The following is a 25,623-nucleotide window of genomic DNA, read 5'->3' as shown; positions in this document are numbered from 1 at the left end:
AAAAATATCAACTTGTCACTGACATTTTTGAAATGGAGGTGTCAAAAGAATTAAAGCATGTATTCATTTTATCAAAAAGTCTGAATGATGCCATGGCTAGAATGGTATCGAAATTCAAAAAGAGGTAGCAACAAGCGAGCAGGAACGAAACCAAATTCTCCCAAATAATGCGATGAGTGGCTCAAGGTTCCTGTGTCTTTTCCAATCTCACAATTGAAAATGAAGGTTTGAAGACTTTCATGGAAAATAAAATGAGGCGTCCTTCCACAAGCTGAGACGATTTAAGTGATCGGTAAAAACGTAAGAGGACAGAAAAAGTTTGGAAAGAACATGTCGTCCATGAATTGGCCTACGCTACATAAATGGGTCTCCCGGCTTCTGGAAATTTGCCAGCTGCAAACGTAATTAGGGATGTCACAGAAGGCAGCCCATGAAAAGCATCACAGTACTGTAAGTCTATGGAACGCGTTTCAGAAGATGCACTGTCAAGCAACCAAGCGTTATCACTTGTAATAGAAGGTAAACTGACCAAAAATCAATACCAGTATTAACTATAAATTATACCCGACGTATAAATGTGTATTGGATTTAAAAAAAAGTGTTACCCTGTGCTTAGAGAGATGACAAAGAAATATGGATCATTGACTTGGGATCCGCGAATTAGTGATGAATGACTATAGCGAGGAAGCGGGATGATTGGTGACGATAGATTATATTTGATTACTAATTAGAGATTACTTCATTTTGAGGAAGGTACACAGGTGATGCGATCTGTAACGCAAGAGAAAATAACGATAACTCAAGATTTACAGGCGAGAATGCACATTGATGATACACATAGATGATTTTGAGACAGTAGACAATACATGAGATACAGCTGATTTGTTTTGAGTCGCGACACGGGCTAGCGGCGAGATTTGACGCAGAGACGGCAAGTAAACATTGCACGCGAGTGTGCGTCCACGCGTGAAGACGATTTTGAGTGTCGCGAGATACACATTTAACTGAACCGATACTTTGTCGATACACCATGCAAAGTCAAAAATTTCTGTAACTGAAAGTGTAGAGCCACAGTTGGACTTTAAGCATTACTAAATTATGCAGCGGAAAGAATATAAACGGTACAATCGGATGTTATTGGAAGTCTTCCTGGAAACAAAGTTGGTAATATAAAATTGACATGCAAGTGGGAATGCGATGGCACTTCTGGTCAAAGTACTTACAAACAAAAATTTAGCGATGGAGACAGCAATAAATCGGATGTCAACATTTTCATTATTTCACTTGTTCCCTTGCAAATCATTGATAAAGTTAATCCACACGTCATTATTTGGAAAAATTCACGTCCTTCGTCGCCAAGATTTTGTCGCCTGAGTAAAATTGAATTTTTTTATATGACTGCCGAAGTAACTAGAGCAGAAATTGATTGTATCAAAGCGCAAGAGAGAAACCTCATGCTCTTCCAAACTGTAATTGGCGGCAAAAAAATTGACATCAATTTCAAACTTGTGTTGACAATGACAGATAGTAAAGTTTGTAATTCCATTACGAATACATCATCTAGTATGCTTACCTTTGTCGTGCTACATCCAAAAAATTTAATGATATTGTCAAGATGTTGCAAAAACCGATTAATAAAGATGACCTCGAATTCGGAATATCGTCGCTGCATGCTTGGATACGGTTTTTTAAATGTTGCTTACATGTAGCTTACAATTTAGAAAAAAAGTGACAACGGCGCAGAGAGGATAAAGAAAATGTTGATAGAAAAAAAAATATACAACAAGGTTTTCGTGACATATTAGGGCTTTTTGTTGATCAACCAAAACCAGGCTATGAAAGTTCTAATGATGGAAATACAGTTGGGAGTTTTTTCGAAAATTCTGAAATTCTTCTGTGAAGCCCCTTCACACAGCGAAATTTCATATTGTGAAACTTTTGTAATGAATATTGTGACGGGTTTTGAGTCCGCACTAATTAGGTGGAAAGGAGGAACAATTAGAGACGGGGCGAGGAAGTCGAGACTGATCGAGTAGGTAAAACTTTGTGTCTGTATTTGTGGGGTGAGCGTACATGAGTTGCGATCGGGGGGGGAGTCGACTTAAAACTACAAAAGATTATTACATTGGGGTTGTAGACAATAACGGTGGCTGATCACGCCTCAGCCCTTAGCGTCACTTAATTCTAACTTACAGGTACGCGCGCGGGGGGGGGGGGGGGTAAGGTGGCGGGGAGTGTGCGGTAGGAAGGGTCGGTAGAGCAGAGGGGGGGGGGGGGGAGGTGGTGTAGGGTGATGGGGAGTGTGAGGTAGAAAGGGTTGGTATTGCGAGGGGAGGTGCAGATCGGCTGTAGATTGCAGGCTAACCTGGTGTCGTTGGCGTGTGTGTGTAACGGTGTGAGTGGGGCGTCTGTGTTCCCGGTCTCGTCGTTCTCTCTCTCTTTTTCTCTCGTTCTCTCTCTCTCTTCCTCGTTCTTTCTCTCTCTTCCTCGTTCTTTCTCTGGTCACGTCTATCCTGCAGGTAGGGTGCTGTCGTACTGCTGGTTGACGCACGGCTCAGCCGAGCGTCGGTGGGCTTCGGTTAACTTCGGGTGTTTCCCGACGGGACGGGACTCACCCGTTCGGCTCTTCCCCGCGGGTTTGGGGTTTGTTGTGACTTGCACTCTAGGTGCAACGTCACAATATTTTTTATACGACACTAACAGTGATCACAGTACAATCTTATATACACGTTTTGCACGTATAAGTTTTTCTTGTTCATACGGTAATATTTGTAGACCGGGCAGCTTTCACTACGTGTTGAGGTATTGTATCCAATAAACACCGAATGGTATGAAATACGAATTTTATACGAAAACTCAGCATAAAATTGGCATGGTTATCAGTAATAAACGTTAGATACTATATGCCGAACTGAGTTCCGTTAAATAGACAAATAATTGATACTTTTAATATACAATGCGTTGTAAGGGACAGCTGGTCGAGGTCACATCCGACATCAGCTATGGCTGTACATACGACAGATCACAACAATAACAAACGGTGACCGACGCCTCGCTGACACATACTAACTCGATGATCCACCGGCAAGGTAATGGATAAGGATGAGACGACGACGATGTAGCGTGATGGGCTATATAAATATATATAAATATATGAATAGGAGAGCCGCGGAGAGCATCATCAGCAGTTGACCGGCGTAGCGCCGAACTGATTCACCCAGTTTTTGGTAACGAAGTGTTTCTCGTCTGGAGGGCACTATCAAATTTAGCTTCAATAAATTGTAATATCGAACTTCGAGCGAAGCGCTTAGTTCCGACTTCGAAACATATGATATGAGTAGAATCCAGGATACCACGGGATGTCGAGAGCGATAGGAATTACTTCATAGAGCATAGAATAGAAAATTTGAACCATGAAAACAACAAGGAGCAGAACCTATAAATTCTTGCAATATCATTTTGTTTTTGTATTTTTGTTTGTTAATTTTCACGGTTAGCTTAAGAATTTAGGTAATCCAAGCGCAGAGTGCGACACTGTATCTAATTTGTTGATTTAAACCTTGTTCACCTGGATTAAAACTTATTTGGGATTACTTTCAAAATTTACACAACGTGTCTGTTTCTCTGTCCTACGTGGTTTTTTTTATTCAGAATTTCACCTTGCATAAAAACCGACAGGCAGCCAAGGTTCTCCCTGGTCTGCAGGATCGGCGTTGTGTTTGGGTCATCAACCCAAGACTAGACGTAGGAAGGCGACTCTGTTGACTCCGAGTTCGCAGTCAGAAGGGAGCACCGGGAAACCCGTGTTTTCTAATAGATGACATACACCTCACTGTCTTGTCTCCAATCGGTAGCAAAAGTGACACAGTTCTTGTCTTACGTGAGGAAGAATAGGAAGGAGGTGCTTGTTTATGAACCAAGGCGGCTTTGAAATCACCTAAGTCCGTATAACTAATTGATTCAGGGTGTTTTTGGGTCGGAATCTTCTTTTTGCTTATCAGAGGAGGTTCTTTATATTATTCATATTTACCTTAATTTTAAGGGTGAAGGCAAAAGACCTACATAATAATGGGGTTTTCCCAAAGGTACAAGCCTCAAGAAAACCGTACACGTGACAACGTTTATTAACAGGTAGAATGTTGAGTTACTATTAATAAGCGTACGTGTTTCGTATAAAAATACGTATGAGTGACGGACATTTGACTAATCATTATTCGTATTCCGTAAGATTTCAACGTATATTTCACCATTCGGTATTCATTAGGTACTTTGACATTATTCACATTTATGTGCCGTTATTACGATAAACCTTGAAAAACGTGCAAATGAAGTTTCTCAATACTTTTGCTTCAAATGCCACCTGACTCTCAGCATAATCGAAAATATTTCTTACTCTTTTGATAATGCTATCCCACATATTCCACTTTCGAAAGTACATTATAACTCGTTCTCGGAATTACTCAATGTCAACGACATGGACGTGACAAGTTTCTGACATCTTTTTTTCACTCACTACTCTTCTTGTTTAATATTTATTAGATAATACCGTAGTTCATCAAAATAAAATGAAAAATGATAACAAAGATACTCATGGTGCTGAAAACACTTTTGAAAACTGTTTACAAATGTAGGGGTTCTCTTTTTATTCAGAATCTTTTGGTTTTTTATCTCGATTTTTCTGGTTTTCATCATCGACCACACTTTTTTTAAATTATGATGATTGATAATATGAGTAATAACAATAATAGTATCAAAAATAGTTTTTAAATGCGAATTTTCTTTCCTAATTTCTCACGTCGATGACAGCGCGTAATAGATAGCGTGCGGGTGTAGACACTGATCACTATTCAAGCACAGAGGTTTTTTCCCAAACCCGCAATATTCTCTTGAGTTCAAACACGTGAAAGTGTAAGCAACGTAGTGCTCTCGCCATTGTTGATAGGCTACAACTCCAGCAATGGTATAGTTTTGCCTATCGAGAATCAAACGTTTTGACATGGAGCGTAACGGACATTGCGAATCTTCAACTTTCGCACACCTTAAATAATGTAGATAGGTATAAACACGTGTATCAATTATCATATGTGGTCCATAGACTTTCGTTACCTCAAAGTAATAGTTACATTTTTCACATAAAATGGTATTTGCTAATTCAGTGTCTGCAATGGCTTATTGCATGTGGCCAAAACCGTCCCGAAAAAGAATGTTTACGTTCACGTTTACAAACGGGGACGGTTTTGTAATAACCATGTCGCACTTATTGCATTTGCCGGTCATCGTATAACTACGTACATCTTTAAACAGATACTCGATCAATTGTGCAGCATTGCATTTTACATTCACAGATTCCACATGTCCAGTGCCTTTGCAATCTAATATTGGAATTAGAAGTAGAATTCGCGCTCTGTCGGCATAGTGCTTCGAAGTTAATCTACTATCCGTAATTAAACTCTGAGCCACTTGTAATAAGACAGGGTTTTTTATTTTCCTGACATATTGTACATAGAATAGAAATAAGACAAGGGTATTGGCAGTTACTTAAAAGTTTGCATGAAATGGACAACTGTAAGTTTCAACAATGTGGTTTTGGACATCATTGATTGCAGGGTTGCACACGTTATCATTTCGCATGAGTGGTATTCCCACTACTTTATGACTCTGCATGAAGTCGTAGTCTGGGCATGGGACTTGATAGCACTGTAGATGACTTTGAACACGAAAATCCTCCTTTAATTGAGAAAGTTTTAGGTGCAATTAAACCAATATATGAAGATTTATCTTTAGAAAACTCGCTAATAAGATGCTTGGGCTCAGAAACAGAATAATAACGAATCTTTGAATTTACTCATCTGGACTTTCGCACCCAAGTATATGGGTACATGCTGGAACCCACACCATTCAAATTGCTAATTTTATTGCCATATGTACATTTAACGATGGATTTTTACTACTTTTAAATATAATTGCTGAAAAGGGAATAACTATTGACCCAGAATCCCACGCATTCGTCAAAAAATGGGATCAAGTCCGAATTAACCGCTCCGATCAGCTACGAGCTTTTGACGCTTCCAAGGAAGCTAGAACTGCTCGATCATCTGAAAGAGCTTCACAAAATCTCACGTTTTGAAGTGGAAGAAGGCACATTGTATGGGGCAGGGATCGCTGAGCGAGAAAATGTAAGTATAACACGCCTTTGGACGATTCAGACTGCGCAAAACTCGACCTCAAACTTTAAAGGCGTTTTTCTGAAAACTACTTTTTTCGACACGGTTGGCATGATATGTCAAGTTCTAATAAACCGATTCACTTGAAATTCAGCACAGAGCTTTTCTATATATTAGAAGATCGCGTAACGAAGCGTTTTAAAAAAAAAATTTTTTTACTAGTTTTTAAAAACTCCGAAAGTTGAAAAATAACAGGGAAAAACCGTGACTCATTCTTCACACCACCACAATTTAGCTAAATTTTTTTTTTTGAAAACCCCACGTAGTGCGATAACTACATCAATCTTCTTTAAGAATTTCCAAAAAAATTTTGCTTCAGATCACTGGAAGGTCTGGAATCCTGCCAACCAGGACACGCCATATTTTTGTGAGCCCCCACTTTGCCTCCCTGCAGCTTTTTCAATTTTGATTATTTTCTAATTAATTTGACTTTCCTATACTTCTAAAATACGACGTTACTTTCCTATTTAACCTAAACGGCCAACCGCGTTTTCGTAGTCCTTGTGACTCTCGCCATTTGGGAATATTAATTGCTTCAAACATGCACATGTCAGAACTTATTAACATCCCAGTAGCCAAGATTGAAAGAAAATGCCTGATCCTAAACAAGAAATCCTAATATTCACTTGAATATAATAATTCCATTTTTGCATTACAACATTTAATTTATTATTTATTGAAATATTATGATGATAACAATGCTATGAGATACAAACAAACGTGAGTATGAAGGACCTTTTACATATTGACCAACATTTTTGAAATGAAAATGCATTTGTGATTTTAGGAAAGAAGTTCGTGACCAGGAGGTAGATTGAAGATGAAGGTTCGTCGAAATTCCGGTCAGGAAGAAGAAGAATTTAATACTTAGAAAGACGTGAATATAAAAAGTCGACGTTTCGGCCGGGCCCTGCCGACCATCCTCAGGCATAAATTCTATAATAAATAACAAAAATAGTATGCTTCAACACAACAAATCTGAATTGAGCGTATGGAATATGTTTAAAAACAATATTTGTTGTTGTACAAAAATTAGGTGAAAATTAAACAGTTGCACGAAACTGTCAGAGTGACAGTTTTAGGTTAAGTGTCAAAATTTTGAAGATAGGTTAATCAGAGGAAAAATTGGTTGATGAGAAATGAAAATATGTCAGAAAATGCTTATTAATAATTTGGGAAATGGAATTGGGAAAAGATCAATTAATTTTGAAAAGAGTACTCACAAAAAATGACGACCAGTACATGCTTAGGTGTTGTTAGTGGAACAGCATTTCGGACGGAAGTGAAGGTTAGCGGGAATCGATCCGTAAATCTATGTTGATCAACGTGTGAACTTGATCTATGTTCGAAAGTCATGGAGTACAAAGGCAGTGACCAATCGGAGTAAGGGGCGCCAATGATTTGAAAACACGATAATGTAAACTAGAGAATGTTAGAGTATAGGTGGCTAAGATGTTCAATATCTGTACGTTTGTTAACAGAGTTCCTTTTGTTCTTAAAGATATGGATCATTTCTTTGATGATACGTTTATACCAATTCGGTTCTGTAGCTAGGGTTATAGAGTTGTTGAAATCGAAATTGTGACCCAGGGTCAAAGAGTGATCTGCTAAAGCGCATCTGTCAGTGACATGGCATTTAATATTAGAACGATGACCAGAAATTCTATTTTTTAGGTGTTGTGACGTTTGTCCAATATAACTCATGCTACAGTCTCGACATGGTATTTTATATACACAGTTAATTTTCTCTAAATTAGGAGTAACAGATTTAAGATGAGAAAACAGAGACAGTTTTGTACTATTAGATATTCTAAAAGTAATTTCAATTCCCTCGTCATTAAGAATTTTTTTGATTTGGCTAGATAGATTTTCTATATACGGTATAGAGATAGAGTTTTTAAATTTATCATTAACATCAGTTGGATTGTTGGAGTCTACATTCCAATCAATCGAGTTGTACATTTTTTCTACTCTATACTTTTTGATATCATTGATGAATTTTATAGGGTAGCCATTGGACATAAGAGTTGTTTCTACAAGTTTTAAATTCTTTTTAAGGAATTGAGGGTTTGATATTCTAAGGCAGCGATCGAATAAGGATATGGCGACAGATTTTTTGTGTTTGATGGGGTGATGTGAGTTGAAATGAATGTATCTCCCAGACCAGGTTGGTTTATGGTGCCAATCTAAGATTATGGTGTCATTGTGGTTGATTACCATAGTGTCTAGAAAACTGATTTTACCATCTTTTTCCAACTCGAAGGTGAATTGAATACGTGGGTGAAAGTTGTTAAATTTATTAAGAAGGAGTTGTAAATTTTCATTTTTGACACACGTTATAATATCATCGACGTACCGATAGTAAAAAGGTAGGCTGAAGGGAAGATTTGAAATGATTTTTTTTTCAAAATGTTCGAGCACCAGATTCGCTACTACTGGGCTAATTGGTGAGCCCATTGCTACGCCAAAAATTTGTTGGTAGAAATTATCTTTGTAGGCGAAATAGCATGAATCTAAACAAAGTTTGGTGGCGGCTAGGAATTCTTTTTTATTAATGTTAGTGTGACATTTCAAATTGGGCCAGTTTTTACTGATGATCGATATTGCTAGATTGGTTGGAATGTTGGTAAACAGTGATTTGACATCTAGGGATACTAACAGGTGATTAGGCGGAATTGTTTTTCCCCTGATTTTGTTTACAAAGGACCAGGTGTCCTTGATGTGATAGTCTGATGTACCTGTTATGTTTGATAAGACACAAGAACAAAATCTCGAAATTTTGTAGGTGGGGGAATTGATGTTAGAAACAATAGGTCTGAGAGGAACATTTTCTTTATGAATTTTTGGTAGAAAATATATTTTGGGAGGAAGAGAATTGTGTGTTTTGAGGTGTTTAGCCGAATTGGAATCTATAAATTTTTTCTGTTGCCATAGACTTATCATATCGTTGACTTGTTTTTGTACTTTTAAGGTGGGATCACGAGAGATAAGATTATAGGTAGTCGAGTCATTAAGGATATCTTGGCATTTTTGTTCAAACTCCATCTTTTCCATGACGACTGTAATGTTACCTTTGTCGGCATCGGTGACCACTAGGTGGTTATTTTGTTTTAAAAATTCTTTGGTTTGTTTAACCTTGGAAGTTGTTTCAATGTGAGAAGTGGGAGGATTTTTGCCAAGTTTGTTGCCAATGAGTTGGCTAATATTTGATCTTACTTTATCTTTGGTGATTCCACTTTTGTTAATGAGAGCTAATTCTACGCTGCTTACAATGTCATCAATAGGTAACTTACTATTGTTAAATGGTAAACCATGATTAGGACCGAGTGATAAGGTATCCTTAATTTCAGAAGGTAACTCTGTCTTAGATAGGTTAACTAACCAATTATTAGTGTTAAACTCTTTAGGAGTATGTATAGATTTAAGTTTGTTAAATTTTCTAATATTATCTGTCTTAATAGCATTGAATAAACGATTGGCCTTATTTATATCCAAGTTGAAGTTTATGTAATCCAAGTTTGTGAATTGGTTCGAAAAGAAAAAGTTGATATTATGATTAAGTTCTTGGATTGACAGCCTTTCCTGTCGATAACATGTTTTAATTTCGAGCGATAGACACTTGTGTTGAAAAAAGCGTAATGCTTTGATGAAAGTTTTTTCACTTGTTAAATGTTGAAGGTTTTTGATTTTAAAATTTAGAAAATTTGGAATAATTCCAAATTGACGGCATTTAAGAAGGAACACTTTACGGTTTTTAATACGTGCTAGTTTTTGCCGGTAGTTCCAGATCTTCTTGGTTTGTGAGTGATTTGTAGAGGAAAGTGATCTCAGGTTAGAAATGCGGTATGAAGTAGGATCACGGTGGTACGAGACGTCCACGAAGCCGTTTCGATGCATTGTATTTAGGAAAGAAGTTCGTGACCAGGAGGTAGATTGAAGATGAAGGTTCGTCGAAATTCCGGTCAGGAAGAAGAAGAATTTAATACTTAGAAAGACGTGAATATAAAAAGTCGACGTTTCGGCCGGGCCCTGCCGACCATCCTCAGGCATAAATTAAAAAATGACGACCAGTACATGCTTAGGTGTTGTTAGTGGAACAGCATTTCGGACGGAAGACAAAATCAAGTGAAAAAACTTTTATCAAAGCATTACGCTTTTTTCAACACAAGTGTCTATCGCTCGAAATTAAAACATGTTATCGACAGGAAAGGCTGTCAATCCAAGAACTTAATCATAATATCAACTTTTTCTTTTCGAACCAATTCACAAACTTGGATTACATAAACTTCAACTTGGATATAAATAAGGCCAATCGTTTATTCAATGCTATTAAGACAGATAATATTAGAAAATTTAACAAACTTAAATCTATACATACTCCTAAAGAGTTTAACACTAATAATTGGTTAGTTGACCTATCTAAGACAGAGTTACCTTCTGAAATTAAGGATACCTTATCACTCGGTCCTAATCATGGTTTACCATTTAACAATAGTAAGTTACCTATTGATGACATTGTAAGCAGCGTAGAATTAGCTCTCATTAACAAAAGTGGAATCACCAAAGATAAAGTAAGATCAAATATTAGCCAACTCATTGGCAACAAACTTGGCAAAAATCCTCCCACTTCTCACATTGAAACAACTTCCAAGGTTAAACAAACCAAAGAATTTTTAAAACAAAATAACCACCTAGTGGTCACCGATGCCGACAAAGGTAACATTACAGTCGTCATGGAAAAGATGGAGTTTGAACAAAAATGCCAAGATATCCTTAATGACTCGACTACCTATAATCTTATCTCTCGTGATCCCACCTTAAAAGTACAAAAACAAGTCAACGATATGATAAGTCTATGGCAACAGAAAAAATTTATAGATTCCAATTCGGCTAAACACCTCAAAACACACAATTCTCTTCCTCCCAAAATATATTTTCTACCAAAAATTCATAAAGAAAATGTTCCTCTCAGACCTATTGTTTCTAACATCAATTCCCCCACCTACAAAATTTCGAGATTTTGTTCTTGTGTCTTATCAAACATAACAGGTACATCAGACTATCACATCAAGGACACCTGGTCCTTTGTAAACAAAATCAGGGGAAAAACAATTCCGCCTAATCACCTGTTAGTATCCCTAGATGTCAAATCACTGTTTACCAACATTCCAACCAATCTAGCAATATCGATCATCAGTAAAAACTGGCCCAATTTGAAATGTCACACTAACATTAATAAAAAAGAATTCCTAGCCGCCACCAAACTTTGTTTAGATTCATGCTATTTCGCCTACAAAGATAATTTCTACCAACAAATTTTTGGCGTAGCAATGGGCTCACCAATTAGCCCAGTAGTAGCGAATCTGGTGCTCGAACATTTTGAAAAAAAAATCATTTCAAATCTTCCCTTCAGCCTACCTTTTTACTATCGGTACGTCGATGATATTATAACGTGTGTCAAAAATGAAAATTTACAACTCCTTCTTAATAAATTTAACAACTTTCACCCACGTATTCAATTCACCTTCGAGTTGGAAAAAGATGGTAAAATCAGTTTTCTAGACACTATGGTAATCAACCACAATGACACCATAATCTTAGATTGGCACCATAAACCAACCTGGTCTGGGAGATACATTCATTTCAACTCACATCACCCCATCAAACACAAAAAATCTGTCGCCATATCCTTATTCGATCGCTGCCTTAGAATATCAAACCCTCAATTCCTTAAAAAGAATTTAAAACTTGTAGAAACAACTCTTATGTCCAATGGCTACCCTATAAAATTCATCAATGATATCAAAAAGTATAGAGTAGAAAAAATGTACAACTCGATTGATTGGAATGTAGACTCCAACAATCCAACTGATGTTAATGATAAATTTAAAAACTCTATCTCTATACCGTATATAGAAAATCTATCTAGCCAAATCAAAAAAATTCTTAATGACGAGGGAATTGAAATTACTTTTAGAATATCTAATAGTACAAAACTGTCTCTGTTTTCTCATCTTAAATCTGTTACTCCTAATTTAGAGAAAATTAACTGTGTATATAAAATACCATGTCGAGACTGTAGCATGAGTTATATTGGACAAACGTCACAACACCTAAAAAATAGAATTTCTGGTCATCGTTCTAATATTAAATGCCATGTCACTGACAGATGCGCTTTAGCAGATCACTCTTTGACCCTGGGTCACAATTTCGATTTCAACAACTCTATAACCCTAGCTACAGAACCGAATTGGTATAAACGTATCATCAAAGAAATGATCCATATCTTTAAGAACAAAAGGAACTCTGTTAACAAACGTACAGATATTGAACATCTTAGCCACCTATACTCTAACATTCTCTAGTTTACATTATCGTGTTTTCAAATCATTGGCGCCCCTTACTCCGATTGGTCACTGCCTTTGTACTCCATGACTTTCGAACATAGATCAAGTTCACACGTTGATCAACATAGATTTACGGATCGATTCCCGCTAACCTTCACTTCCGTCCGAAATGCTGTTCCACTAACAACACCTAAGCATGTACTGGTCGTCATTTTTTGTGAGTACTCTTTTCAAAATTAATTGATCTTTTCCCAATTCCATTTCCCAAATTATTAATAAGCATTTTCTGACATATTTTCATTTCTCATCAACCAATTTTTCCTCTGATTAACCTATCTTCAAAATTTTGACACTTAACCTAAAACTGTCACTCTGACAGTTTCGTGCAACTGTTTAATTTTCACCTAATTTTTGTACAACAACAAATATTGTTTTTAAACATATTCCATACGCTCAATTCAGATTTGTTGTGTTGAAGCATACTATTTTTGTTATTTATTATAGAATTTATGCCTGAGGATGGTCGGCAGGGCCCGGCCGAAACGTCGACTTTTTATATTCACGTCTTTCTAAGTATTAAATTCTTCTTCTTCCTGACCGGAATTTCGACGAACCTTCATCTTCAATCTACCTCCTGGTCACGAACTTCTTTCCTAAAATCACAAATGCATTTTCATTTCAAAAATGTTGGTCAATATGTAAAAGGTCCTTCATACTCACGTTTGTTTGTATCTCATAGCATTGTTATCATCATAATATTTCAATAAATAATAAATTAAATGTTGTAATGCAAAAATGGAATTATTATATTCAAGTGAATATTAGGATTTCTTGTTTAGGATCAGGCATTTTCTTTCAATCTTGGCTACTGGGATGTTAATAAGTTCTGACATGTGCATGTTTGAAGCAATTAATATTCCCAAATGGCGAGAGTCACAAGGACTACGAAAACGCGGTTGGCCGTTTAGGTTAAATAGGAAAGTAACGTCGTATTTTAGAAGTATAGGAAAGTCAAATTAATTAGAAAATAATCAAAATTGAAAAAGCTGCAGGGAGGCAAAGTGGGGGCTCACAAAAATATGGCGTGTCCTGGTTGGCAGGATTCCAGACCTTCCAGTGATCTGAAGCAAAATTTTTTTGGAAATTCTTAAAGAAGATTGATGTAGTTATCGCACTACGTGGGGTTTTCAAAAAAAAAAATTTAGCTAAATTGTGGTGGTGTGAAGAATGAGTCACGGTTTTTCCCTGTTATTTTTCAACTTTCGGAGTTTTTAAAAACTAGTAAAAAAATTTTTTTTTTAAAACGCTTCGTTACGCGATCTTCTAATATATAGAAAAGCTCTGTGCTGAATTTCAAGTGAATCGGTTTATTAGAACTTGACATATCATGCCAACCGTGTCGAAAAAAGTAGTTTTCAGAAAAACGCCTTTAAAGTTTGAGGTCGAGTTTTGCGCAGTCTGAATCGTCCAAAGGCGTGTTATACTTACATTTTCTCGCTCAGCGATCCCTGCCCCATACAATGTGCCTTCTTCCACTTCAAAACGTGAGATTTTGTGAAGCTCTTTCAGATGATCGAGCAGTTCTAGCTTCCTTGGAAGCGTCAAAAGCTCGTAGCTGATCGGAGCGGTTAATTCGGACTTGATCCCATTTTTTGACGAATGCGTGGGATTCTGGGTCAATAGTTATTCCCTTTTCAGCAATTATATTTAAAAGTAGTAAAAATCCATCGTTAAATGTACATATGGCAATAAAATTAGCAATTTGAATGGTGTGGGTTCCAGCATGTACCCATATACTTGGGTGCGAAAGTCCAGATGAGTAAATTCAAAGATTCGTTATTATTCTGTTTCTGAGCCCAAGCATCTTATTAGCGAGTTTTCTAAAGATAAATCTTCATATATTGGTTTAATTGCACCTAAAACTTTCTCAATTAAAGGAGGATTTTCGTGTTCAAAGTCATCTACAGTGCTATCAAGTCCCATGCCCAGACTACGACTTCATGCAGAGTCATAAAGTAGTGGGAATACCACTCATGCGAAATGATAACGTGTGCAACCCTGCAATCAATGATGTCCAAAACCACATTGTTGAAACTTACAGTTGTCCATTTCATGCAAACTTTTAAGTAACTGCCAATACCCTTGTCTTATTTCTATTCTATGTACAATATGTCAGGAAAATAAAAAACCCTGTCTTATTACAAGTGGCTCAGAGTTTAATTACGGATAGTAGATTAACTTCGAAGCACTATGCCGACAGAGCGCGAATTCTACTTCTAATTCCAATATTAGATTGCAAAGGCACTGGACATGTGGAATCTGTGAATGTAAAATGCAATGCTGCACAATTGATCGAGTATCTGTTTAAAGATGTACGTAGTTATACGATGACCGGCAAATGCAATAAGTGCGACATGGTTATTACAAAACCGTCCCCGTTTGTAAACGTGAACGTAAACATTCTTTTTCGGGACGGTTTTGGCCACATGCAATAAGCCATTGCAGACACTGAATTAGCAAATACCATTTTATGTGAAAAATGTAACTATTACTTTGAGGTAACGAAAGTCTATGGACCACATATGATAATTGATACACGTGTTTATACCTATCTACATTATTTAAGGTGTGCGAAAGTTGAAGATTCGCAATGTCCGTTACGCTCCATGTCAAAACGTTTGATTCTCGATAGGCAAAACTATACCATTGCTGGAGTTGTAGCCTATCAACAATGGCGAGAGCACTACGTTGCTTACACTTTCACGTGTTTGAACTCAAGAGAATATTGCGGGTTTGGGAAAAAACCTCTGTGCTTGAATAGTGATCAGTGTCTACACCCGCACGCTATCTATTACGCGCTGTCATCGACGTGAGAAATTAGGAAAGAAAATTCGCATTTAAAAACTATTTTTGATACTATTATTGTTATTACTCATATTATCAATCATCATAATTTAAAAAAAGTGTGGTCGATGATGAAAACCAGAAAAATCGAGATAAAAAACCAAAAGATTCTGAATAAAAAGAGAACCCCTACATTTGTAAACAGTTTTCAAAAGTGTTTTCAGCACCATGAGTATCTTTGTTATCATTTTTCATTTTATTTTGATGAACTACGGTATTATCTAATAAATATTAAACAAGAAGAGTAGTGAGTGAAAAAAAGATGTCAGAAACTTGTCACGTCCATGTCGTTGACATTGAGTAATTCCGAGAACGAGTTATAATGTACTTTCGAAAGTGGAATATGTGGGATAGCATTATCAAAAGAGTAAGAAATATTTTCGATTATGCTGAGAGTCAGGTGGCATTTGAAGCAAAAGTATTGAGAAACTTCATTTGCACGTTTTTCAAGGTTTATCGTAATAACGGCACATAAATGTGAATAATGTCAAAGTACCTAATGAATACCGAATGGTGAAATATACGTTGAAATCTTACGGAATACGAATAATGATTAGTCAAATGTCCGTCACTCATACGTATTTTTATACGAAACACGTACGCTTATTAATAGTAACTCAACATTCTACCTGTTAATAAACGTTGTCACGTGTACGGTTTTCTTGAGGCTTGTACCTTTGGGAAAACCCCATTATTATGTAGGTCTTTTGCCTTCACCCTTAAAATTAAGGTAAATATGAATAATATAAAGAACCTCCTCTGATAAGCAAAAAGAAGATTCCGACCCAAAAACACCCTGAATCAATTAGTTATACGGACTTAGGTGATTTCAAAGCCGCCTTGGTTCATAAACAAGCACCTCCTTCCTATTCTTCCTCACGTAAGACAAGAACTGTGTCACTTTTGCTACCGATTGGAGACAAGACAGTGAGGTGTATGTCATCTATTAGAAAACACGGGTTTCCCGGTGCTCCCTTCTGACTGCGAACTCGGAGTCAACAGAGTCGCCTTCCTACGTCTAGTCTTGGGTTGATGACCCAAACACAACGCCGATCCTGCAGACCAGGGAGAACCTTGGCTGCCTGTCGGTTTTTATGCAAGGTGAAATTCTGAATAAAAAAAACCACGTAGGACAGAGAAACAGACACGTTGTGTAAATTTTGAAAGTAATCCCAAATAAGTTTTAATCCAGGTGAACAAGGTTTAAATCAACAAATTAGATACAGTGTCGCACTCTGCGCTTGGATTACCTAAATTCTTAAGCTAACCGTGAAAATTAACAAACAAAAATACGAAAACAAAATGATATTGCAAGAATTTATAGGTTCTGCTCCTTGTTGTTTTCATGGTTCAAATTTTCTATTCTATGCTCTATGAACCCAATAAACATTGCTGGTAAATAAATCGTAAGAAATTCGTCGAAAAATAACGTTGTATATAGTTGAATAATCGTTCAGCACATACGTTTTTTCCCGTGAAAAATGTCCGCCCTGATATAGGTTTTTTCGACTGCGCTCATCAACGTTTTCTGTTAGTGATTATGATCCGGATATTCCACGGTTGAAGTAAACGTCGAAATTACGGTTTTCGGAAACGTAATGAAACAAGTATGACAGAACGCAATTCAAATGTTAACGTAGACGTTTAATATATACCTGTTACAGCCACCATTTTTCGTGGTTCAAACACGTTTAATAAGCGTGTTCATTGGAAAATTTTTTTTATAATAATACACGTACTTAATGTGTGTTGATTTAACGTAAAAACGATATCCGTAAACAATTATTATACGTTTAATTGAATACACTTAATCGAATATCACGCGGTTCCGATAAACGTGTAACAACCAACTTGAGAATATGTTTTCGGTATAATTTTTCATGTACATACTATATTAATACACAAGCTGTTAAAAGCTTCTTGTATGGTCAATATGGACTTATCTCAGGGGTTAGATGATACAGCAACGCTTACATTCTTAGCTATTTCAGTAATGGTAACTTGCACCAATTAAATGATATTAATTATTTTACATCCACACCTATGTATTCTTATGAGAAATACAGGACAACTAAATGAGATAAAGCACACACCTTTGCGAAACATGATATATATTTATTATAAGGTACTTTCATCCAAGGCAACAATGACAATAGTTACATTGCACACGTATCGAAATATCCGCTTTAACAATGTATCCGAAACATAACAGTAGTTTTTTATATACCAGTTTGTCTGTATCGTTGATGCGGTCATTTTATTATGCCAACGATGTAACTGTGTGAATGTTGACTGGAATGTATAAATAAACATACAGTCTTTTACATATACGCATACCTCAATCGTACAGATGTACTCACAAGAGTATAAAAGTATAGCAAATAGTAAAATTAAGTAAACATGAACAAACAAAAACTTATATCCGATACAAGAGGTTTGATAACAAATAAAACATGAAACAAAATAATCATACAATGATTATACCCTAACGAGGAAAATTGTTAACTTTCATCTCGGGACTAGGTAAAAAATCACAATCCTGACAAAGTAAAAGAATAAAAAGTATTGGCACATTATTTCAACACAGAACACAGATGCTATAGAGGGCGTTTTCTAGGTACGCAGTACGCAAGTTTTAACCAATATTGGACCGCAGTTGGAGTATTAACTTTCCTGATATCACTGCTAATCCGTGAAACTTGACTGGGATGTAATATATACACAGTCTTTTACAAATACCTACATTGCATAGATATACTCACAAGAGTATAGTAGCTATAGCAATTGAATAGTAAACTTGAGTAAATATAAATAAACAAAAACTCGTATCCGATACAAGTAGTTTGATAACAAATGAAGCATGAAACAAAATAATCATACAATGATTATACCTCAATAAGGAAAATCGTTATCTTTCATCTACTCCGGACTTGAGTATAGAAGTACAACATACAATCAACAGTACAGTAGTATTAGTAAATCTAAATACACAAAAACTTGTATAGGATACGAGTGGTTTGACAACGAATATAACACAAAACAACATAATTATACAATGGTTACACCTCAATGAGGAAAATCGTTAGCTTTCATCTCGGGACTAGGTAAAAAATCACAATCCTGACAAAGTAAAATAATAAAAAGTATTGGCACATTATTTCAAAAAAGAACACAGACGCTATAGAAAGCGTTGTCTAGGTACGCAGTACGCATAAGTTTTAATTATTATTCGACCGCAGCTGGAGCATTCACTTCCTCGATATCACTGCTAATCCGTCAAAGTTGACAGGGATGTAATATACACACAGTCTTTTACAAATACGTATACTTACATTGCATAGATATACTCACAAGAGTATAGTAGCTATAGCAAATAGTAAACTTACGTAAATATAAACAAACAAAAACTTGTATCCGATACGAGTACTTTGATAACAAATAAAACATGAAACAAAATAATCATACAATGATTGTACCTCAATGAGGAAAATCGTTATCTTTCATTTACTCCGGACTTGAGTATAGAAGTACAACATACAGTAAACTTAAGTAAATCTAAACAAACAAAAACTTGTATCGGATACGAGTGGTTTGACAACGAATGAAACATAAAACAAACTAATTATACAGTGGATACACCTCAATGAGGAAAATCGTTAGCTTTCTCTTGGGACTTGAAAAAAAATCACAATCCTGGCAGAGTGAGTTAGAAAAAGTATTGACACATTATTTCGGAAGAGAACACAGATACTATTGAAGGCGTCTTTTAGGTACGTAGGAGTATCGCGATCGAGCGAGTTTCAACCAATCTTTAACTGCAGCTGCAATATTCGCTTCCTTGATATCGCTTACTAATTCCTTACCATGGAAAGTAGCTTTAACAGCATCTGAAAAAAGGCAAAGTCACCAAAATGTGACATGAAAACTTTAACTGCAATGAATTTCAACAATACATAAATAAATATTATTAATGTATATCATTTACACTGTACGTACACTTGGTTTGTATATCAATGAAAGTTTTTGTTCTATATTTATTTGAGAGTACCCTATAAGTAAAGTCGAAATTTTTATGGAAATCAAATTATTTTTGAATTACCGTAAATAACTTGCATCACCAGTGTCTTTTGGAAAGCAATTTTATCTCTACCAGCCCAATTGAACTGCATGGCTAATTCGTTTGTTAGTAATGACTTGAGAACAGCCAATACGCATTGACGGCCACTTGTGCCTCCAATAGAGGATAGTTTTTGTGTCTACAAAGAAATTCAGTAGTTACCCATCTCAATCAAGAAGTATCTCGATATTCTGATATGACTTTTTATATGCTGAGACAGATTGCACATCAGGTGTATTCTAGATTCTGGAATAATGAGCTCACTCAGACTAAATATTTGAAATAATATCCCCATTCATACTAAATTTTCATAACCGTGCATTCCATAAGCACTACTCACCAGGTATATTCGATGCTCATTCGATTTGAGAAGTTCTTCGAGGTTCGCAAATTCTTCCATTGTTTCAATCGGAAGCGTTGGAAATACCTCTGGCCTTTGTACGCTGTCCACGTTAGTTGCTTGCTGCCTCGATATGATTTTCCTCAGCATGAGTTGATTCTGGTCTACACAAGATTTTATACGTTCCAAATATTGTAGAGCTTTCTCGTCAATGGGCCTCAGTGGATTTCGGGATGCAACTACAGTTGCAGCTTCAGCTACCAAATTCGAGATTGAGGCTAAAGTTTGTGACGTTGATAGGTCATATTCAGTTACCGACCTTGTCAAACTGTGGGCTGAAGGGCGAGCTGTCTCATTTACAGAAACGATAACAGGTGATGCATTGGATATGTTGAAATTCTGTCGTGGGTTCGAAGTGGGATGGTGTGTTGGTGGAGAATTTTCATCAACTGATGATGTATCATCTGCAGTATCTGAAGACGTCTCACGTTGACGCTTTACCTTCTTTTTTTTCGTTCTTCTTGGATTTCTTTGTATGTTTACGCTTTTTGGATATATTTTCACGTACGACAGCTTCATCATTGCCCTCTTCATCTTCATCATTGCTCTGCGACTCTGTTTCATAACAATGCGGTGTGGATTTCTTACTAATGGTGTAAACTGTGCCATCTTCCTCGGATGTACCGTGTTCTATGATGTGCGTCATCGTCTTTTGTAGTGCGTCGAAGCTTTCTGTTCAGGAAATATCAGTTATGAAATACATTGGTATATATATTATTAATTAAGAAATATCATCTTAACAACACACCGCAGTGAAGAACAGTAACACCAAATGTGATACAAAAGACATGATACGAAATCGATAATTGATGGTCAATTAGAGATGAGCACGACACAAAATTGAAATGAATATCATGTTGCTCGTTTTATGTGCCTTATAAATCATGCAACATATTGAACAAAATTAATTTAACAACCTGAGACATGTAATTGTGTTTCATGTATTCATTTTGAAAACAAATATCATGCAATTTTTGATGAATGACTCACTATATACATATATATACACGAACATAAATTATGTACTTATCAGTATTATATTAATATCACTTTGAATATGAATGAATGAATAATATCAAATCAAAGAAGTAAGGAATATGGCATCAAGGATCAGTACTAGTGAATAAGTGTAAGCAATCACCTCCAGTATGCAGAACGTTGTGAACAGGATACTTGGGCCATGTTTTCTGATATATTGCCTTTGATTTGACTAATTTTAGGAAATGCTCCTCATTCTTCGTGCGTGGCCAGTAGCAGATGGTATTATTATCCACCAGCCACAAAACTGGCACTAATGCACATTCTCGCTTCTCGCCAACCACGAATTCGACAATGGCATACATCGTTTTACTGCCCTGAATACAAGTGTTGAAAGTATAAAATTTTATGTTTGGTGTTATAATCAGCTATGATTTGTAAGTGATGAGATCCACGACCTTTCATATTAACTGATTGTTAAATTTGATTAATGTATTAGAAATGATGAATTTTTGTAGAACACGGGCTAAATCAGAAAAAGCTAACTTTTGGATTATCATTGCTTATATTCTTTCGTGTAATATCGGGATAACAGTAAAGCCATCTTTAAATGGGAAACAAATGCATTTGTGGGATATCTCACTTACAGAAAAAGACTTTGCACGATTAAAGCTTCTGACAAAAAAAATTCCCAGTTTCGACGATTTTATAGGTTTTTTGTAAAAATCCCGCTTATATTTGAAAGGAGTACCCACTATTCTGTAGTCTCCATGAATATTAACAATCGTTTTCACAACGAGTATTTCTTTACCACAGACCACTATATTATCCGGCTGTTTTATTGATATTTTGAATCTGCTAGTTTGCAATGACTGACATTCCTGCGAGTTGATTGAAGATTTGAATTTGGCAACATATTTTTTTTGGGATCTAGTCTTACGTACGCAATTCAGTTCTGCGAGTCGATTACCTAATTGCTGCAGTGGAGACCGTTTTGACCGAATAAGACGCTTCAAATGGCCTAAATAATTTTCATATACAAAGCAACTGTATTCCTCTAGTGAGCCAAACCGTTTAACATCATCTATTACGTGCAGCAGAGAATGAACATTGTATACGACAAAGTGAGGTCCGTATAACTTAGCACCCTGAGCGACAAATTTTTTCAGTAACGCTTTCGCGATTTTACCGAACTTTGAAAACAACTTTGCATTTGACAGTATGTATACAGCGACAGACAACGACAGAAAATGCTTATACTTTTTTGAGCTTAGCACGTCTCGCACAAGAACCGGTCCGGAATATAACACGAAAAAGCGAAATTCTGTTGCTTTCCATCTTTTCAATTCTTTCAATTCTCGGGGCTTCCGAGGAAACTCCGCAGGAACATATCGAGCCAACTTTTTTATCAAACGTTCAAGAATCGATATAACTAGCTTGGATAATTTACTATCACGTGAACCCTCGACCCAATATTTGAGAATCAGTCTTTTCACAACTCCCAAATAGAATAAGTGCATGGGATCTAAAACAAATTGCGTCACTAGCCCTAGGTATAAACGTAAGAGAGGTGAGCGTCCTTTTATATGACGATTGTGTTTACGCGGCGAAAAAAAGTGACGATCTTTTCGCCTCCGAAATTTCTTACCAACAGGATAACAGAGCTTATTGCCAATACGAATAGCACATATCTTACATCTCTCACAAGCAGTCTTACCGGAATGACCTAAGCATATTTTCAACATAGATCTTGCAGGAGCATCGCACGCAAAAAGACGAACTTGCAAGACGTATTTTTTACCATTAAATTCAAATCCATTTTCGGTTAAATGTAATGTCTCTTGAATAAAATTTTCCAAATACAAAGATAACGGCATAGGTTTACCCATCCCATAAAAAACGGCAATTACAAACGGACTATCGTCGATCAAATTGACACTACGTCCCTAAATCGGCCAGAAAGACGTTCTGCTACCTTTGAAAACAGGAATACCATCGATATTAAAATCGACTTGCAATACATTTACAGGCTGTATTTCATTTTTAAGACCTCCTTCAAGTTTGCTCTTCAAACCATTCTCTAATCCGAAATAACACATTTCACCGTTTTCAAGATGTAACGTACTGGTGCAAGCTGGTGTTTGAAGGAGAGTTCTCGCAGTTATTGGTAAAACAGAGTGCATTGGTTTTAATAACACAATCAATTGATCTATTGCGGTATGCGTAATGTTATTCATACATGCCCAGGTTCGTAAATTTTGAACAAAATCGCATTCATTATTACAAAGTGATTCGTCACTTTCACAGCTCGAAACATTTTCAGAACTAAGTAATGATAATCCAACGCTTTCATTGTCACTAAAATAGCTATCTGACTCTACACTACTGTGATCATGATCCACGGTTTTTCTATTATCGTTATTTTCAACAACACGAACAACATTATAATCATGACAAATAGCTGCACCTTCAGCTTCTTCGGTATACATAGCATTCCTATCCAAAAGGGTTTCATGAGATTCCGATGTTAAAATGTGTTTTTTCGCGATGTCATTGTTCGTGAGATCAAGAAACGCTCTATTTATATTTTCGGCTTTTCTCCGACGCAACTGTCTTTTGCTTAAGACTTTCAAATCAAGAGGCTTATTATTATATAATGATCTGTACTTACATACACCAAACTAAATTTTTACGTTAAAATGTACCAGTCAGTCTCGTATTACATCCACTTATATTTGTGCGCCCCCGTGAACAATAGAAAGAAAAGAACGTTAATAATCAGCCTTCAGAAAATTCACCATACTTTTAGGCTGACAATGAACTCATTGTACAATCACATATATCTACAATCTACATATAATATCCCAATAATTCAACCAAAGTTCTATATATATATTCAATAACCGGTTACACAATGGTGGTAAAGTCGTGTAAATAAATTAAATTCAATTTTACATCGAAAAGATGTTTGCACAATGACGAATTCAACGGCATTAAAACGTTTATGAAACCCTCAACAGTGTTTATTTATCCGGTAATCAATCCTCCGTCTGTACACTGGGTCTTTGAGGAAACTGTAGAAATTATGATCCTAAATTTCTCATGCATTTTTGGGAATATTACAATTTTGATGAACAAAAATTTTCAATCCCGACAACTTTTAGATAATTTATAGTAGACATACTTTGAGAGGTAACCCCAAATTTGTTCTGATTTTGCAAAATCCTGAAACATATGGAAAATCTGGCTGTTCCATAAAAGACCCCGTGCACAGACGGAAAGTGGGAAAAATAAGTTAATCGTAGGGTTAATTGCGTAATCCCGATAAAGATAAACCTCCCTAATCAGGGCAATTTCATTCTTTTGGTATGTCAATTTTTTTCAAGAAAACTTTCTAACATCTGAATATGAAAATTATTTGACATTTCACTAGAGATGTGAAACACTATCTATGAAATTTTTTGGGAGAATTTCAAGAAACGTAAAGCACTGAAAAAGTTTGAGGTCAGCGAATCGAACTTGAAAGCATTACAGTATTGTAAAAAAAAAAAAAAAAAGCGGCTACCACACCATATCACGTTCATTGCTGAGTATTTACGTATAATATACGCAAATTTGATTAATGTAGAACCCAATAAACACACGTACGTTGAATAGACGTTTAAGAAACGTGACCGCTGTGGAACTGAAGTGGATGTCGATAAATTATTCGTGTCCCACACATCACTTAAATAAACGTATCTGTATATACGTAGAAAACACGTGAATATATGCCGGTGAATTCCGCATTGGACGCGGAATAGGCGTATAATTCACGGGAATTGTACGAATTTCATGAACTACAAGAATCCCGTATAACAGGCGGATATCGTACCTGAAAATACATAGTATTTAACACCTGTATTCTAGGTAGAATAATCTTTATGTGCCATTTCAACGTTCTCTCAACGTGTCTTGACAGGTCTATTATACATATATCATTTCAACCACTGTGTGTTTATTGGGAAAAGATGCAGCCACTAAATGATCGTTCATTCGTACATGATACGTATGTGTTAGCGATCTATTTCACTGGATAACCTTATAAAAGAAAAACGATGCCTGCACAAGTAAGAGTGAAGCTAACAATAAATATCTGCGGCTTCTATTTGCAATCAGTATATATTCCATACCATACACATGCTTCTTATAGCATTATCTACAAGCAATTCTATTGTGCCTACATCCTTTCGGCGACGTTCAAAAGCAAGTACGACGCAATCACAAAGTATTTGTTTCTTCTTTTTATTGTCAGGTTATTTACGCCTGTATTGTCATTTTCGTCTGTATTGAATCATCGTGATAAATTTTTCCAAATAGAAAATACATTTGTACTTACCAGCTTATGAAGGCTCACATAAACACGGACGTGCACTGACCTCGGAAGTTGGTCAAATGAGACTGATTCACTGATCGCGTGAGCTGAGAGCCTTCGCGAACGGCGGTGGGGGGACATTCTGGCGCGTCGTCCTCGGCTCTCAGCGTGCAGGAACCGTACGAGTTACAACACGCTGACCTAGCGAGCCAATCAGAGGCAGAAGAAGAGGCGCGAGTATTTCACGCTCGGACATTCTCGATTCTTCGCGACCGCTTGTCGTTTGATACATGCGCTCA

At 36.4% G+C, this 25,623-nt stretch overlaps 2 protein-coding genes across 8 annotated transcripts in view; both read right to left on the bottom strand.

Moving 5' to 3' along the window:
* The window catches only part of LOC124221964 (dipeptidase 1), a 1,639,756-nt gene that overhangs the window by 475,811 nt on the left and 1,138,322 nt on the right, over nt 1–25,623 (bottom strand). The window lies entirely within an intron of this gene.
* On the bottom strand, nt 17,570–25,403 carry LOC124221966 (uncharacterized). 4 transcript variants are annotated; one of them, XM_046632466.2, is made up of 5 exons: nt 25,349–25,386; nt 21,134–21,347; nt 19,933–20,664; nt 19,575–19,731; nt 17,570–19,362 (listed from the first exon to the last, which is right to left on the bottom strand). In XM_046632466.2, exons 3-5 carry the CDS (start codon nt 20,599–20,601, stop codon nt 19,226–19,228), a joined length of 963 nt encoding a protein of 320 aa, XP_046488422.1. In that variant the 5' UTR covers nt 20,602–20,664; nt 21,134–21,347; nt 25,349–25,386; the 3' UTR covers nt 17,570–19,225. The 4 variants fall into 4 exon arrangements, with proteins under 4 accessions (XP_046488422.1, XP_046488423.1, XP_046488425.1 ...); XM_046632467.1 differs by lacking the exon at nt 25,349–25,386 and adding an exon at nt 23,642–23,708; XM_046632469.1 differs by lacking the exon at nt 21,134–21,347 and having other exon boundaries at nt 25,349–25,403.

This window comes from Neodiprion pinetum, chromosome 6 (assembly GCF_021155775.2).
Source record: "Neodiprion pinetum isolate iyNeoPine1 chromosome 6, iyNeoPine1.2, whole genome shotgun sequence".
Lineage (NCBI taxonomy): Eukaryota > Metazoa > Arthropoda > Insecta > Hymenoptera > Diprionidae > Neodiprion > Neodiprion pinetum.
The sequence above is the reverse complement of the archived record's forward strand: the minus strand, read 5'-3'. Positions and strand labels throughout refer to the sequence as shown.

Excerpts from the sequence above, each read along its gene's own strand:
- LOC124221966 (XM_046632469.1), bottom strand. The coding sequence starts at position 20,601 with ATGGCACAGTTTACACCATTAGTAAGAAATCCACACCGCATTGTTATG. Across the intron at positions 19,732-19,932 it reads ATGAGCATCGAATATACCTG|ACACAAAAACTATCCTCTAT; the intron begins GTGAGTAGTGCT and ends ATTTCTTTGTAG. Across the intron at positions 19,363-19,574 it reads GGTGATGCAAGTTATTTACG|ATGCTGTTAAAGCTACTTTC; the intron begins GTAATTCAAAAA and ends GCCTTTTTTCAG.